At 43.6% G+C, this 17,001-nt stretch overlaps 2 protein-coding genes across 2 annotated transcripts; one reads left to right on the plus strand and one right to left on the minus strand.

The window, feature by feature from the left end:
- The first annotated feature begins 1,831 nt into the window (after positions 1-1,831).
- On the plus strand, positions 1,832-3,011 carry LOC103768729 (chromosome unknown open reading frame, human C12orf65). The gene is made up of 2 exons (XM_008935884.1): positions 1,832-2,107; positions 2,799-3,011. Exons 1-2 carry the CDS (start codon positions 1,832-1,834, stop codon positions 3,009-3,011), a joined length of 489 nt encoding a protein of 162 aa, XP_008934132.1.
- A 1,069-nt stretch (positions 3,012-4,080) lies between these two features.
- On the minus strand, positions 4,081-16,772 carry CDK2AP1 (cyclin-dependent kinase 2 associated protein 1). Its single transcript, XM_008935885.1, has 4 exons — positions 16,668-16,772; positions 8,595-8,701; positions 7,678-7,804; positions 4,081-4,931 (listed from the first exon to the last, which is right to left on the minus strand). The coding sequence occupies exons 2-4, from the start codon at positions 8,670-8,672 to the stop codon at positions 4,864-4,866; spliced, it is 273 nt and encodes a 90-aa protein (XP_008934133.1). The 5' UTR covers positions 8,673-8,701; positions 16,668-16,772; the 3' UTR covers positions 4,081-4,863.
- Between the last annotated feature and the right edge of the window lie 229 nt (positions 16,773-17,001).

A 17,001-nucleotide genomic window follows, 5' to 3' on the forward strand; every position in this document is an offset into this window, starting at 1 on the left:
TGCGTTGCAACGCGTGGGTTGCGTGGAGACTTGCTGTGCGAAGTTAAATCTTGAGACGAGTGGTGCCTTCTAGGTCTTCTTTAGTTTTATAGCTATAGTTTCAAGCAACAGAAATACGCTTGCAGCGAACATGTTTTTTTACCCGCATTTACGCGTTAGGTCCAGGCAGCTCAGAGCTGTCGGTCTTGGTTTCACAGCAGGCTACTGTAGTGCTTGCATTAGACCTGCTGCTGAGTAAAGGCTCACTTCAGAGCTAGGCGGTAGTTCTGTTTTTCTGCATTAATTTTTAAGAAAAAAAGACCAAACTATTACTACATTCTAGTGCCACCAAGTGGACATCTTTACTTGCCCATAAAAGCTTTCTTAATTATTATTTCATCACGGTTAAGTTCAGCTTTTACAGATGTTCATTGCCACGTGCCACTTCCTCCCACACTGAAGTATTTTCTTCTGTGTCAAAATACTGCCAGCATAACAGCAGGTATTGTTGTATTGCTCACCTAACGCCTTGCTGGAGTCCCATTTAACAGCAGTAGAACCTGGCATTCCTCATTATCCATAAGGATAATGCATGACAACTTCTGTGCGTGCTTCCCTGCCTTTGTAGTAACGTGACCTGGGAGAAATCAGCATGTGAAGTTATAGCTGAAGTGGTCTGCTCACTCAAGAACTTCTTCCTCCATTTGAGAGATGACCTAGAAAGTTAGGGGAGTAGAGCAGGATGGGTGAGCTGCCCAAGAGGAGCAACACAAATGAACAGTTCTGATTTGAAGGAGTTCACTGCATTTGCTGTGTTAGACCACTCACCAAGTCCTACACACACTAGAGCCCAACCTCAAAATTTGGAAAACACTGTAATGGAGCAAGGTTAAAAGACAAGGCTAGATCCTGTGTTCTGTTTAGACAAGGATTACTCTTTCCTGTACTAACCTAGCATTAAAAAGGAATCTTGGAACACAAAATCATAAATTTTTCTGTACCTGCAAATGCTCACAGCTGAGTTCTGCAGTGTGCCAGTTGCCTGTTTTGACTGAGCATCAAAGCATCATTCTTACAAGTGAAAATCATGGTTGCATTCTGACTTGTTTCAAATCCTCAAGCTCTGTTCTGCTGGATCTGAATTCTAATATCTATATCCTTCAGACAGAAACATTCTGCATGAAGTCTTGTTGTTTTTTCTGATTGTTTTCTTTTTCCCCTCTACCTCCTCTTTGCAGCCTTCCATGACTAAGCCAGTGAACATGGGAAGCCAAGACATTATTAGGCCAGTTACATTATGTAAATTTGCTGCTTCTTCCAGGTTTCTTTCTGTAGTTTAGAGCACATTTAAGGCAACCTCAGAGGAGGATTCCTGCCCCCTCACCCTTCTTCCTTTGGTGGAGTTCAAGCAGGTGTTGACATGTGAATTGCAGGTACTGTTGACAGCAAGGCAACCTGGGCATGAGTAGGGTGTCCACAAACTCTTCTTGGTCAGACTGCAAGACAGACATATCCTCTTTCCTCCCATTTTTTGGGGATATCTTTAGTATTTTCCAAGTGTTGGCAGGAGTTCTAACTTATTTACTGTTTTCCAGATTCCTTTCAACAACAAAATAATTATTTTAAGAAAAGTAATTGCAATGAGAACTGAAATTCCATTTGGAATGGTAAATATTTCAAGACAAATGCCTGTGAAACCAGTTCAAATATCCTTGACAATAAATCTGAATACCAGAATATTGCTCAAGTTGTGCAGCTAAACTAGATCCTTTTAAAAGGATTCTCATGGTAAACTCTGTTCCCCACTTCTCTTTCAGGTTCCATTCCAGAGAAGCTGTGTCCTCATTTCTGTATGAACATTCCAAGCTTATTTCACTTTACAATCCTCCTGAGAGAAATAGGAACATCATCATGGAGACCCTGGGTTTTGAGGAAGCAGCAATTTTCCCTGCCCAGAGTGCCCTTACTACAGACAGCAGGAAAGAAGAACTCTTCCAATCTCCTTGTTCTAACTGAGGCAGAATTAAAAGAACAGTTTGTAAGAGGTGATGGCCCAGGAGGTCAGGCCACAAATAAGACAAACAACTGTGTTGTCTTGAAGCATATTCCATCTGGGATCGTAGTGAAGGTAATTATATTTTATTTTGGTAAGTCACAAATTGCATCATGTCTTTCGTGTCTCCTTTTATTCTTAAGCACAACCACAGAGCAAATGTTATGGAGGAAAAATTTAAATGTATTGTAAAGCCAGAAGCAGTTTTGGCTATCAGGAAACTGATAAACTTGGGGTCACAGCTGATCTTCCTGGCTTTGGCCTGCAGTACTATTTTGTAGTTTTCAAGAAAAAGTATCTTCATTGTAGCTGCAGTTCTGTGGCAGTTGTCACCTTCCTGCCCCTATCCTAAGTGAGTCAGAATGTCTTCCCTACCATATTGACCATAGCTCCTTTGCAGATTCTTTTTAAGCATTATTCTTACCTACTTCTGGTGACTTAATACTTCGAAATTAATCTTCGCTTCCTTATCACAAAGAGAAGACACAGTTAAAAACTCAGAAGAAGCTTTCCAAGGTAATATGGAAGCATTAAAGATTAATGCAAAATTAATTGCAAGTTACAGTAGCAAATAATTATTAGGCAGCCCCTCCAAAATCTATCATCTGGACACAGAGTCCCAGCAGTTCTTGGCAGGAGGATTCTTTTGGCTTGAGGGGGAGGAGACTTTGTTTACTGTAATGGCAGGAGCATGTAAACTGAAATGGACAGCAGAAGAATAAACAGGTTCAAGTTCCAGTAAAAATGTCCTGTTGTATTTCTTCAGTGTCATCAAACAAGATCAGTGGAGCAGAACCGGAAGATCGCCAGAGAAATCCTGCAGGAAAAGGTTGACCTTTTCTACAAAGGTGAGGCCAGTGATGTTTTCAAAGAGAAGAAAGCATCAGAGAAAAAGAAGCAGGAGAAAAAAAGGAGAGCAAAGGAAAACCTAGAACGGAAAAAGCATTTCAAAGAGATGCAACAATTGGATAATAAATAATCATGTGAGATACTGACTCGCCTGAGCAGGGTAAGGGAAGCATTTGTCATCCTATCTAAACACAGTTTCCAGACAAACAGAGGGTGCAGGGGTTCCCAAGCACAACCCAGACACAGAAGGAGCAGTGACCCACCATCACTGCAGAGCTGCAGGGGTAACAGCAGCCGTGTGGTCCTGCTTCCACCTGCCATCGCCTCACTGATCACTTCTAGCAGCTGCTTCTGCCAGGTTCAGATGATAAACCAGTCCTTGTTCAAAAGGAGCTGCAAACATTCCAACACTGGTAATGGAGACTTTACAAATCTTACCTGGAGCAGTGATATGAGCTCCAGAGGGGAAAGCACTCCTGCAAGCAAGGGCTGCTCAGTCAACTTCTTCAACAAAAAGGTAAAACTGGGTCATTACAGATAAAGACCAACACATGCTGGAAGCTGCCTCCCAAGGCAACAGAATCTAATCCATCCAAACTGTGAAGTAATTAATTTTGCCTCTTCATACTGTATTTTCTTCAGGTATCCATAGCTCTATATGTATTAGATATCTAAACTATCCCATCTTCCTTAGGATCTAGATTTGACTGTACAGTCATTTATTATGCTTACGCTATGCTGCAGTTAAACTTGAGCATTTTGGCATCTTGACTGATTTTGACAGCTTCCCATTTTATGCAAACACATGCAGCTGCTTTTCCTGCTTTTCCTGTTACTTTGGAGCCCCTGGTGAAGTATACTTTCCTGTTTCAATCATTTTAACAACTCTAACTGCTTAATGAGAACTTCTGTTTCACTGTTGGATGGCAGTGCCACTGAGCTTTGGCATTCAGCAGCGAAGGGAGAGTGCTTCAAGAACTGAAACCATAGATGCATTTGGAAATCAACTGGCAACTCTGCCACCTTCTTACAGAGATCAGCTGCACCCAGACTGTGCCACAGGTGGAAACACAGCAGTGACCTGCAGGCCCATTCCTTTGCCTGTTCCTGAATTTGAGCCTCCTGCATGAAGGTTAAATCTTACCTGTTCAGAGTTGTTGTTCATGGAGCATGAACCCGATTAAAGTGACTGTACATAGTTTTAATACAAACTGTTAATGAAAATAAGCTTTATTACGTCAAGTAATAAATACATACAAAGATGCAAATAACAGTTCTAGTTATTTATCCAGAATTTTCTTTTTTGGCAAACATTAAACTGAAATCTCCAGCCTTAATGTAGAAATTAGCTTTCCAGGACCTTGTTATTATTTAATAGGTTTCCCTATTTTCCATATAACTCATGCACTTTAAATGGACTTCAAAGCACTAACAGTCATGCAAATGTTTATGCAAAACGAACAAAAAAGGAAAAGTAAGAGAAAGGGAAGGTTATTTCTAAGCAGGGTCTATGCTGTATGACAAATTGTGACTTAGCAGACTACTAGGTACAGCATGCTATTCTGCAGTTATTAAAAAAAATCCTTAGAGCTTATGTCAAACCTTGAAAGATTGACAGTTTGGGGTTAAGTGAATATAGTCAAAGAAAAAAAAAAAAACAAAAAACAGAGTGAGGCTGTGGCTGGGTAGGAAGAGAACTGAAATGTAGCCTGGGAGAGAAGGAGCATTCCTCTGCATGCAGCTCAGTTTTCATGTTTTAGAAACATTTCAGGGAGTCTGAACGTCTTTACAAAATGCAAACCCTCAGAACGTGGAAAAATCCTTGTTTTCTCTTTCTTAACTATACATTTTTGCAAGGGCAAAACAAGAAAGATAAAACATTCAAAATAAAGGAATTCATCTGAATGTTTCAAGAGTCAAAAGGAATAAGTGTTACTCTTTCTTCGTGAGGAGGTGGAGGGTCCTGCAGCTGAAGTGGCGGGCTAGGATCTGGCGTTTCGCTCCGTCTCAGCCAAGCACTCCCGAACTAACCCTCGAGCATGGATAATGCCTGCAAAAGAATTGGACCTCTCTTCAATCCTCTCATTCAGGTCACACTTGCAATGACAGTCCAGAGCAAGGTTTACCTATTTCCGTCCCGAGTTGCCAGGGCTACCACAGCATGCCTCAGAGAAGGGAGAGATCCCTCCCTTCCCAAACATCAGCTGCTCTTAGTTTGCTTTCCCAAACTGGCCTTTCAAATTAGAAAGGGACTAAACCACGAATCAGAGCATGGTAAGATTTGTAGGTCTGCAGTAGCAGGTATATCTTAATGGGCAGTACAGGCCTATTTAAAACCAGAGACTTAACAGAATGGAAAAAAAAAAAAGTCACCTTATGAACCTGTGAGTTATTTTGCTTCAGTGGAGTGTTAAAAAAAAAAAAAACAAACTGAAGTTATGTGGGGAGTCATTTTAGCAAGCTCTGAAAGTCTTAATACCTTGGGATAGCTCTCCTCAGAGAGGACACATCAAAATCCAAGCCCTCATAAAAGTGCTTGAACACAAGTTACATCTCTTGTAAGACTCAGAGTAATTTTTTTACGGTGTGTGCAAGAAGTTACCTCCTAACACTGGCTCAGCTCCCAGTGTAAATCATCACCACTTTACAGGCTGCCATATCTGCTCTGATCTGATAAGACATAACGTGGAATTTTCCACAAGTCCTGTTGCCTTGAGTTCCGGCAATCTGGACCTTGATTCTTAATCCTGGAACTAAATCTACATTTATGTTCATGGAGCTGCTGAAAGAACAAAGCTTGAGATAGATTTTAAAATGAGAGAAGGGCAGATTTTTCTACAAGAAACCAGGTTGTATTTTGCCAACAAGAAAATAAGGTGATTTCCCTGCTCAATCATGCTCCTTACATGGTGGAAAAAGGACAGCAAGGCAATAGATGAGGCTCAATCTCTATTTAGAACTAATGGATTATGTTTGTAGAAAGCTGCTAGCCCAGACCAGAGCAACAGCCTTCACATCCAGAGGGTTCAACTGACCCAGAGGAGTGAGGCTGCACCCTGCAGCTGTGGGATGCACAACCCAGTACTCGGAGCAGTGCAGACCTGGGGCTGGTGGCAGGACGCCCAGTTTATGCAGCAGAACTGCCCTGAATTATGTAGAACACTGGGAATTTGGCCAATTTTAGAGGTCAGTAGCCTCTATGCTTAGGAGCAGGTAGAGCTGGGGACAGGGACTTTTTTCAGGAATAATCTCCTCATGGCCATGGAGGCTGCAGTCACGTGGTTATTACCCTCAATCACTTTTGTCTTACACTTGCACATGCTCCTTCAGCCATTACTCTCCCAAAATGCAAAGAGGTATGTTTGTGACCAAAAGATGGCAGCAAAAGGTATTTATTTGGGATTCTTCTCAACACTGGCAAGTAACAGTGGCAGCAATGAATCTTAAACCTACACTAACCAACAAACTAAATACTGCAAGAAGCAGCAAAACAACTTTTCTTCACCAAACTGAACCATTCCACTTGGAGAACATCTGCATCTCTCCTACTCTCTCTCAAGTTGTCCCTGTTAGCCTATTGCCATTCATGAGCTATTAATACTGACTCAGGCAATGCAATAAAGAGAGACTCCAGCAACATTGATTTTAGCTGGGCCAGATTCCACTTACCACTCATCAGCAGACTTTATTGCATCCTTTCCCAGAACAGCTACTAGTCATTTTACTGCATGTCACGGCAGATATATTACTCTTCCATAATGGTTGAGCCTTAAATAAAGCTTTGTAGTCTTGGGTAAATGTAAGAGGGATTTGCAAGGTGGTGAAGTTAGTCTGTTACAGGAACATTCCCATTCCACATGGAATGCGTGAGCCAAGCTCGGCACAAGGACCAAGGAAAGGGAGGAAAAGGCAACTGGGTTATGCTGGCAAAGGATAGAACTGCCAGCACAACTGCTGTTGATGGCCTTTCAGGGTCATTTCAGGAGCTGGAGCAGTGGAATGTGCCACTGCTCCTTCAGAAATATCCCTTGCACGTCCCCTGCAGAGGACAATGTCAAGCTGATGTCAGCAGAGGGGCACGTGGGGGTTTCTTTTACACTGCAAGGAAAGGGCATTTATTACCCCTTTTAGCTGACAAAGCAGAGCTAGACAGACCTCATCAGCCAGGCCTAAAAGCTTCTACATCCCTTACTAGTGGACTCTTAATGACATCCACTTGATGATAGGTAACAGAGCTGAAGCAGCCCAAGACTCCACAGAGAGGAGGAATGTGTGTTTGACATCTCACTCTGAACAGCCTTCCCTGACAATCTTTTTTTAAAAAAAATTTTGTAGCTGTTCTCTCCAGCAGCCTTAGTGTGAAATCCCACAGTGCAGTATCTCGTTAGACAAAATGCACTTTCAGTAAAGACTCCTGAGTCAAGTAGATGGGTGATGTCTATGAGAAGAAGTAAACAATGCTTGGCTGTATATTTAGACCGGGGAGAAAAGGGAATTGAAGGGGCAAGTAAGTCACCAGAAACCTGAAAGAACATACCCATTAGACACCTGAAGGGTTCTATTAACTGAAACTCCCCTCATGCACATGAAACATGTTTTGTCACTGTTTTATCTATCAAAAACAGTATGAATAGAGTATCCCAGAGTTTCAGTTGCTTCTGAATACACCCAGCTTAATAACAAGCTCAAGCCAGCTGTCTCTTTTCAAAGGAAACAGTTGTCACAAGGCTGTATGCAAGCAGTCAGTGCACAAAGTGTATGGGTCACCATTTTTTTAAAATAAATTTAAATGTTACCTCTTTTTAGCCTCTCCATAGCACTTTTACTCCCAGCGTATGTGGGTCTAATCTCTTTTCCTAATTCTTCTATGATAGCTAGAAGTTCTGCATATTTGCTCTGCGGTACTTGACTGCTGCTGGTACCCTGCAGTTGGAAGTAAAATAGTGTCAATCAAATACTGCTAAAACCAAAACAATGACAAGAAACAGCAACTGGAAATTCATGGAGGACCAGACACAGCCCTGGAAGCCACTTTTAAAATAAATAAATAAATAAAATTCAGGTGTATTATATAAACATGTCTTTCTGGAGTTGCAGCTACAGCTGGACATGATGCTAGGTGCCCTTCAAAAGCTGGGATCAAACAGCAAACTGAGCACTGCTTCTTTAACTCTGTTTCTGCTTTTTTCAATGTTTAGGTGTCTATTTTGTGGAGAAGGTAGCTAGGCAGAGAGTGAGAAGCAGGTAAACCAAAACTGCCCATATCATAAGGGAAATGCTACAAAGTCAAACACATTTCACAGGAAGTTTGCCACTGGATTCCTGGAGCAGCCCGTGGGACAGACTTTGACACACTTCATGAGACCACATTTTGGAGTATAAATTTGCTGAAGAAAACCAGTATTGAAATACTCATTTTTTTAACAAATGATTTTAAAATACATTAGAGCCCTTGCTATCAGAACATAACTCAAGACATGTTTCGCTGTGACTCAGAGGGGACTAATGGTTAATTAGTAACCAATCTCACTCAGCACCCTGCTCAGTCTAATTCGATCCCAAGACATGTGTGATGAATCAGTCTGCCATTTGGGTTTGATTTCACATCTTGGTGGGAGGGAGGAATACCTCAGATTACAGGCTGCAGTCCACGCTCCTATGCAAGCGTGGGGTCAGTGATCTGATTAAAGAAGAACAACAAGCAGAGCTGTACCTGCATCCCTTGTGTATAGCCTAGAGACGGGGGTCCGTAGTCGTTTATAAGCTGTCTATACTGTGCAGATGTTGCCATGCTTGTGGAGGGAGAGTGAACACTCCCAGCTGCAGAGAGAGAAGAGCAGAAAAAAGTCTGTTATTATCTAACGATTAATTAGTCTGTTACATTGGGACACACTTTAATCACTTTTTTCTAAAGCTGTGACCTCTCACCTTTGGCTAAGCTCCCTAATGGCATTTGAGAGTCACAGTCTGCTAGGAAGAAAACAGTTACATTAACGTTTCTCTCCTGTTTGCTGTGCATTTGGAAATAGCACAGCCTGCAACACTATCAGTGTTTGCCTAAAAGTGAAAGAGTGCAGCATGACAGGTTGTGCTGCCTAGACCAACTGTAAATATTAAGGAGCCCTATTTTTGCATATATACATTCCACACAGATGAGTCTAATGTGCTGTGCTATTTTTACTTTTACAGTGCAAGTTATCTGAAAGTAATTTTGCAACTCAAAGTGTCATTGCATGGCCAATGCAAGTTACCCTCAGTACTATTTTCAGCCGATGCCAAAACTGTTCACAGGGCACAGTCAGTTGAGGTGTGTCAGATCTGCTGCTCATTGTGTAACACCAGAAGAGAGGAGAGCAGCCGTTTTCCCCCTGTGTGATACCAAATGTTTTTAGCCAGTCAAATTGTGCTAGACCAGTAAACAGCATCACTTGGGGTTACGGTTACTTTTCCTACAGTTATAAAAGATTATATTCACATCTACAGGGTTCTGAGTCAGCTAGGAGGTACAGAAACAGACCCAAATATGATCAGTGACAAAGTGCCCCAGAAATAAACATTCAAAACGCTTCTTCCCCCTCACCCCACAACGGTAAGAATTTGGCTTTGAGAAACAACTTTTAGGTTTTTCTTAGGGGGCTTAATTATGCTGCCCATTTCACAGGAGTGCTGGAGGTCCTGCTGGCTATGGACTGAACGCTCAGGACTGAGGGAGCACTACAGCACCCCACTGGCTCACTCCTGCAGCTGAAGTGCCCCTGCACCCGCCGATGCTGCCGTCTTCGCCTGTAGGCACAGACAGGCTGCCTGCTGTCTGGAAAAACCTTCCCCCTTACAAACTCCTGCGCTGAAAATTCCCAACTGTCTTTCACTTGAGGAGCAGATCTCATTTACCAACCTTCATTTAAATCTAAATTAAACTGATACTACAAGTCACTGGGGCTCAGAACTATGTAAATCTTCAGCTTTGTTCTAGAGTTGCAAGTGATTTCATTCATATTTTACAGAGAAACTGCAAAAAGTTACAGGGTAAAAAGCACTGCTGAACATAGTGGAACAGGCTCTTCTCCTCAGCTGGGAAGTCTCCACTTCAGAATTAATCACAGGGTATCACTGTGGCGGTGTGTTCATTATGAGAAGAGAGTGTGTTCTCAATTTTTACCAGTTACCTGGATGTGAAATCCCAAAATGGTAAATTGGGCTGGTCACTAGGTCACATTTAAAAAGCAAGTTTTCTCTGTCTTTAACTAAGATGCTAAATTTTACAGCATTACAATCTGCATCTCTGTCACCAAGGTTTCATGTGGAGCTGTCACATTTTGCTAAAGCAGAGTAAAACCCAAAAAAACATAAACAACATGCCCTTAAAGTACAGAAGGAACACTACACTTGCCAGCTATTCTCTCAATTAGTTCTTCACATTATCAGCTCAATTGTAAAATTCCTGTATCTACAACTCAAGTCAGTATTTCAAGTCCAGATGACTAAATTTCAACAGTTATCAAACATGACACAACAGCAAACCACATCTTTCCTCCAAGGACTTCAAAATGCTTCAAAAACGTTAATGAGCCCCTTGTGCTGCAAGGTAAGAAGGTTTAATTATCTCAATTAAGCAGAGAAAGACTTCAGCGACTTTTCCTCATGCACAGTAAAACAAAAGACCCTTCCTGCAAAGACTTGTTCCTGAGCAATTATTGCAAGCAGTCACATACAAGACCTGGGAGCTCCAAACTGGTTCAGGATTAAGGCAAGGACTCTAATGACCGTGCTCAGGATTGCAGCCCTACCCACCGAGCAAACCTCAGCTGCAGACCATGCAAAACAAAACCCAATTTATCAGCAGATTATTGGTTAAAGATAATTTAGTACAGAAAATTTAGTCTCTGTTTCAGATTATGTCGGTTGAAGCAATGACACATACTTGGCCTGTAAGAAATAACACAGCAGGATGTGTCTAGATAAGGAAGAAACCCTCCTAGAAACATGATGTGCCAAAACCAAGCAGGGAAAGTAGGGCCTGACCAAGAAAGTTTCCCAGATGTGAAAGCCAGCAGTGGACAGGAGTTGGTCTCAGCACGGGAGCTTGAATCCAGCAGTGACTCAGTCAACACTGAACAAAACCAAACAAGAACTCTGAGCAGGCAACTCTGAGTCAGAGCCCGGGGCCGGGGCAGCCGGCTCGGTGGGGCTGCAGCCCAGGGAGCTGTATTGTCTCCCGTACCCACGTATGCAGAGCTGTGCTGCAGACACTAGAGGCCATCGCTGAGTACGGCGTGCCCTGCCAAGTGACAGATCGTGGTAACCATGGTGAGTTTACCCGTTTCTTTGCAGTCTGCATCAAAAATGTAATAAGACATAATGCCATGCGCCGACCACTTTATCAGCAGCAGCAGGCCCAGAGAACAAAGAAAAGGATTTGACTTGGCCACAGTACCAGCCTCCATACACCCATCTCAGAACTTTTGCCAGTCAAACTCAGCTGGAGGGGAAAAAAAAAAAAAAAAGAAAAATCCTTGACTTCACCTCAATTTAAGATGATGCAATCATTAAAATGAAATTAATTGTGGGGATATTAGTATCTCAAAGGGTCGCAGACCTTGAGCTTTTTGACCCATCACTTCGTATGTTTATCTCAAGGAGAAGCCCTGGGTCTTGGATGACTATTACTCAATTAACCCAAAAAATATATCTGTATGTCTGAACATCCTGTATATCTCACATACAAAAATTTAAAAAAAAAAAACAAAAAAACCAAACCACCAGCTACTGCTATTATAGCTAGAAGAAAAATTAGGCCAGGAAGTCTCACAGTCAATACCCAGTCAAAAATCAGTGTGATTATGAGGTATTCACTAGAGAGAAAAAAAAAAAAGGGGGGGGGGAAATTGAGGCTTGCTCTCATGTTAAAATGACAATGGAGATAAGACAGTTAAGAAGTGACAGAATCAAAAAGGGAGTGTGCTGGGTACTGGATTCAAGTGACACCCTGCACCACATCCCAAATTGTCTTAGTGCTTGCTGCTCTTTAAAATCTAAACTAATATATACCCTCTCTTCCCTCCACTTTCCTAATTAAATGTACACAAAACCTTTTATACACCCATTTATTCTTGTGCCAAGAATGTCTTTTATTTCTGTATGCAAACAGAAGACTACCAGAAGCATTTCTCCCCTCAAAAATATAGTGATTTTCTTGTTAATCAATATTTATCTTTATTAATCAGGAGGGTGGAAAATTCAATCAAAAATGAGATTTCTGTATCAAAATCTTTTCCTTCCAGAAGTCTCTTGAAGCCCAAATTAACACCCTGGGAAACAATGGATCTAGAATCAATCTTTGTTTACCTAAACTCTCACTGACAGGGAATCTTCCCATTAATTTCCAATAGGTTTGTAGGGATTCATTCAGCTCCTTTGCTGCTGTCTCCAAACCTGAGCAGTGATGCAAATTTGTTTTAATTCTTAATTCCATTGGTGCTGCTTCCTGGAGAAGTAACTGGAAAGGCAGCTTATTGTGCACCCTGAAGGAACAGGACAGTGAAGTACTCCCCCCTCATCTGCTCCCAGTAGATGCCACGACATCTACACAGCTCCACTGTCACACTCCTTTACTCAAAGTAAAATCAGTAGTTGCCCAACTCACTGAGTTCCTCATGCAGAACTGACTTAGACAAGTCAAGAGCCAACCCCTGCTGAACACAAGTTCCTGTCCTGGCCTGTACTTTGTAAGGTCCTGCAAAACCACAGGTAAACTGCCATTTTACATACTCTCTGTACATGTGAACTTGACACCGTGTAAGAAGCAATACCTGGAGCCTGGAGTTTATCCAAGGTACATGGTATAGTCTGTGGAATCTCACTGTCACAGCCTCTTCAAGCTGAGGTTGTTTGTAACATAAAGGCTGTTGCCATTTAGATGGCTAATGGCCATTACCTCATCATCCAGAGCCCAGTGCTGGAGGTTGCTGCCTCTGCCACACAACTGGAGGACCCTCCTCATCTGCTCCAGGTGAGAGCACTTTGATTCCTGACAGATGCAGTGTGAGACAACCAGGCTGGAATATTGTAACTGAGAGGATGTAACTTCTGTCAGAAACCAGACAACTTTGCAACAAAACACATGAGAAATGCTCAGAGAAGCTACTCTGCCAACATACATTGCCAGGCAAGTATCCTCCAGTGCAGGGGAGAGGTAACACCTTCAACTAGCACGGCCATTTCTGCAGTGAGTATCTGAACGCAGCCTGAACCACAACTGCAGAGTTTTGGCTGACTACAAGAATATTTGATTCCTTAGCCCTGTATGCACTTGGTTCGAGTTCAACAAGAACTCCTTGCCATCCACAGGACACCACATGCACGTCTGTACAAGCAGACCTACTGCACAGCCAAGCCACACACTGAACTCGACAGGAGGTGCCAACCCAGAGTGAAAACAGACGGCCCCCGTTTCCCCCAACCTTCCAATATATTATTTTTTTTTTAATTTAAAATAATAGACCCTGTTCTCATTAGCACAAAAACATTCCTCATAGCACTGCCTGTGAAAAATTTATTTTCACCCACTATTTCCCCCTTAAACCGCCCTGGTGGCAGAAACAGACCTTTCTTTGAATAAAACTATTTCCTTTTAAAAAATATCCTGTGTGCACACATAAATATGTTCTCAAGAACTAGGACGTTCTTTCTTGTAACAGCCAGAGGCCTTGCTCTTTTGATCTGTCACACTCCGAGCCTTTCCTTTAGTACCATCGTTCTATTTAATCCTTCCATGTGGATAAGAGTCACGTTTTATGTCTCCTCTTCCCACCCTCCTGGCTCTTTTTTTATTTTTTACATCAGAAAAACAAAAGACACTCACTTGGACTCCACATCATTCCTCTTTTCTAGCTTAAGACACAGGCTACTTCTACACTGGCAAGTTATTTGACACAAGGGAAGTATCAGAAGATGAAAGCACTTGGTTCACATCCACCACACGCAGCTGGGGTGAGGGGGGATGATTTAAGATTAGATTTTAGTCTGCTGCCCCAGACTAAGCATCAGCATCAGTTCAAAGCTGCCCAGTCTTTGGTTTGGATCCTTGTGTTCCCATCAAAAGGGATGAGGCATCAGTGTTGCACAACTGGAGCAGAGCTTTTACTTTACTTTTATCCAAAAGGAATCAAGTTAGCAAGAACCAAAACCACTCTGCAACTTCACCAGCATGTCATGGGTGAGGATGATGTGGAGATTTGCTGACTGTGAAAACCATGCCAGTGCTCAACACACAGGTAGACAAAGCCAAAAGCACTGGTTTTCTCAACGTCTGAACAAGTCCACTTGAAAATTGCTAATTCTGAAACGTGTTCAGCGTGCTTCTTTTCACATAATTTTTAACTTCATGTGGATTTCAAGAGATCAGGAAACCAGCAAATTTCAGCTTGAATTGAAGGGGGGGGAGTGTATTTCCTAGAAGTTATCTCTCTGCTAAGGCATGAACACTCTGCTCTGCCTACAAACAGGATTCTTCCCAACACTCCCACTCCAAAAGCAACCTCTCAACATGGACAGTATCAAACATGAGCTGCCTCCAAAGGGTGACAAGTAAGCCATTTGCTCTTGCAAGTCTGCACTGCAATATTAATAAGATAAGGAACAGCCTAGCATGCTTGGTGTCATTTCTCAGGACTGAATGGAATCAGTCTCCCCAGTTGCACACTACAGCCCCAGTGAGGGAAATTCTTCTCATTTCACCTCTCAGTGAGAACTGACATTTTTCACCAAGAACCCTACAGCTGCTGTGAGGTGTGGCAGGTGCACAGAGAGTGACTCTGGTCCTTAGCTACTGTGGTACTTCTTGTGCAGGACACCACTTGTTCAAGACACAGCTTCTTCCCTTGTCACAGCCTGCTGGAACTCATTTTTCCAGATGCAACATACAATAGATTTTAGGCTTTATTACAGGAACAGGGTCATGTCTTGGAACCTGACATTCCTGCAAGAATGAGAACAAAACCAAAGGAAAATCCCAAGCTGTCTCTGCTGGCTTCTGTATCTTAAAACTACTTCCTTCTGACCTGTGCATACTCTGAACTAAATAGGAATGCTGGTGGATAGCCACAGATGCAGAAAACACACGGAAACAAAGGGAAAGACAAACTACAGACCAATTTACAGCTGGTGTAAATCTCTCTGGTCCCACTGAAGTCAATGGAGATGCTCTACTTGAACTCAGCAGCTGGCCCTCTTACAGAGGAATAGAGTTAAACAATATGAAACACAAGACAAGACAAGCAGGAAACTACTTCACAGGATTCAGTATGATAAGCAAGAGGAAACAAACTGACTGCCTGGGGTGCTCCATGCCCAATTCCCAGAGCACAGGCCCTCCAGGGAAGTTCACTGATAATTCAGACAAAATACTGCAAGCCCAGCTGCAGACACCCAGGGCCAAGTGGCACCACTGACCTGGGCAATGGGGACGAGGAACAGGCACCGAATTCTGCTGTGACAACACGTTCTCCTTCCCTCAGCCTGGTGAGGAGTCAGCACCCAGATGCTTCCAGCATCCTGAGTCACTTGCGGAGCAGCAGCATTTTCCTCACCCGCAGTCATCCCCAGATCTGCTGACAACCCACAGAAGCTTCCTCCCCATATTTCCTCCCTCCCCAACAACTCCTCTCCCTCAGGACTTCAGGCCAGATTTTTAAGTCCCAAACAGGCTCCCGTGAAGAACAGAGCACAGTCACCCACCAACCACAACTGCTTCACCTCACTTGCTCCCCTTACTGAGCACAGTTTAAACCTGATTTTGCAGAGCAGCCACTCTCAGCCTAAACTTGAGAAGAGTTCTGTCTGCAGCAAGGACACAGCTCCAGAGCTGAGCCGACGTTGCCTTTCCAAATACTCCTGCACCAGAAGCCCTGCACTGCAGGGAAGCAGCATTACCTCCCAGAGGAAAATCCCTGCGAGATCCACAGCTGGCCAGAGCCCTCCGTCGGCCGAGACCAAAATATTCAGCATTCATACAGAGAGGCTTCTGCAGGGCTGATTTCAGGCCAAAAGGGACAGATTTCCTGTTTTCCTCTCCTCTGCAGGACAGGGCGGAGTGGGGGCGATCCTTCACCCCAGGTTTGGAAGCAAACCTAGGATTTATCCTCCTGTCTGGGGGCATTTAATTGAAGCACAATAGCGAAGCAATCTCCTTCCACTCAGAATTAAGCTCCAGAAAGGAGGGGGCCATTTGCAGTCATATCACTCTGAATGCGATATGTGCAACTGCAAGGACTGCTTTGTCTAACTCCCTTGGCCTTAGGCCACGGTGCTGGCAATACCACTAGCTAGAGGAAGAGCTGGTGCGTGAGGATAATGGCAGAAGACAGGGAGGGAAGAGAGAGCCCATTTTGGATTCAGAGGAGGACGTTCTTTCATTGAAAAGATTCTGGGGGTGTTGAGGATGATCGGAACTCAGAAGAGAGGACAACTTAGACAGGAATAGTTCCAGCATGACAGCAAACTGCTGCTAACTTGCCATTACGAGAAAAAAAAGGTGGGGGGGGGGAAGCGAGGGAAAGATAAAACTGCATGAAAGAATCTCAACCTCGGATCGCAGCCGGAGCGTTCGAAAGCACACACAGACACGGCAGCAAGAGGGCTGGAGACGGAAACTTCACGGCTCAGCTCGCATTGTGAGCGGCATGTCTGACCCGGGATCCTGCAGCCCTCGCTCGCACAGCAGCCAGACTCGGACCCCCCCGCAGCATGACCTAATCCCCACCCCTCAGCCACCACCGCAAAATACCACCTTTGTTTTCCCTGCAATTTTACGGCTGTTCCAGAGAGCAAGGCACAGGTTCTCGTGGGAGCCGACAAGAGAACGGTTTCCCTTGCTGGGCTTTGTTATGTTTCTTCCCCCCCCCCGCCCCCCCCTCCGGTGACACTTCTGCTTTTTGTCAAAAAAATCCTTAGCACATCCCCTGCTTCCTGAGCGCTCTGCAGAGCGGCGCTCGGGCCCACGGAGCTCCCCACACACAACCCAAGCACACCGAGCTCAGCTCCACGCAGGATCCAAGCGTCTGAGGCACAGGGACCTCGGTTAATCCACCGGCTGCTGACCGGTTATTACAGTAAAATAAAAG

This window comes from Merops nubicus, unplaced genomic scaffold (assembly GCF_000691845.1).
Source record: "Merops nubicus isolate BGI_N331 unplaced genomic scaffold, ASM69184v1 scaffold25872, whole genome shotgun sequence".
In the NCBI taxonomy this organism is placed as follows: Eukaryota; Metazoa; Chordata; class Aves; order Coraciiformes; family Meropidae; genus Merops; species Merops nubicus.

Excerpts from the sequence above, each read along its gene's own strand:
- LOC103768729 (XM_008935884.1), top strand. The coding sequence starts at position 1,832 with ATGAACATTCCAAGCTTATTTCACTTTACAATCCTCCTGAGAGAAATA. Across the intron at positions 2,108-2,798 it reads CATCTGGGATCGTAGTGAAG|TGTCATCAAACAAGATCAGT; the intron begins GTAATTATATTT and ends GTATTTCTTCAG.
- CDK2AP1 (XM_008935885.1), bottom strand. The coding sequence starts at position 8,672 with ATGGCAACATCTGCACAGTATAGACAGCTTATAAACGACTACGGACCC. Across the intron at positions 7,805-8,594 it reads GCTATACACAAGGGATGCAG|GGTACCAGCAGCAGTCAAGT; the intron begins GTACAGCTCTGC and ends TTCCAACTGCAG. Across the intron at positions 4,932-7,677 it reads TATGGAGAGGCTAAAAAGAG|GCATTATCCATGCTCGAGGG; the intron begins GTAACATTTAAA and ends ATTCTTTTGCAG.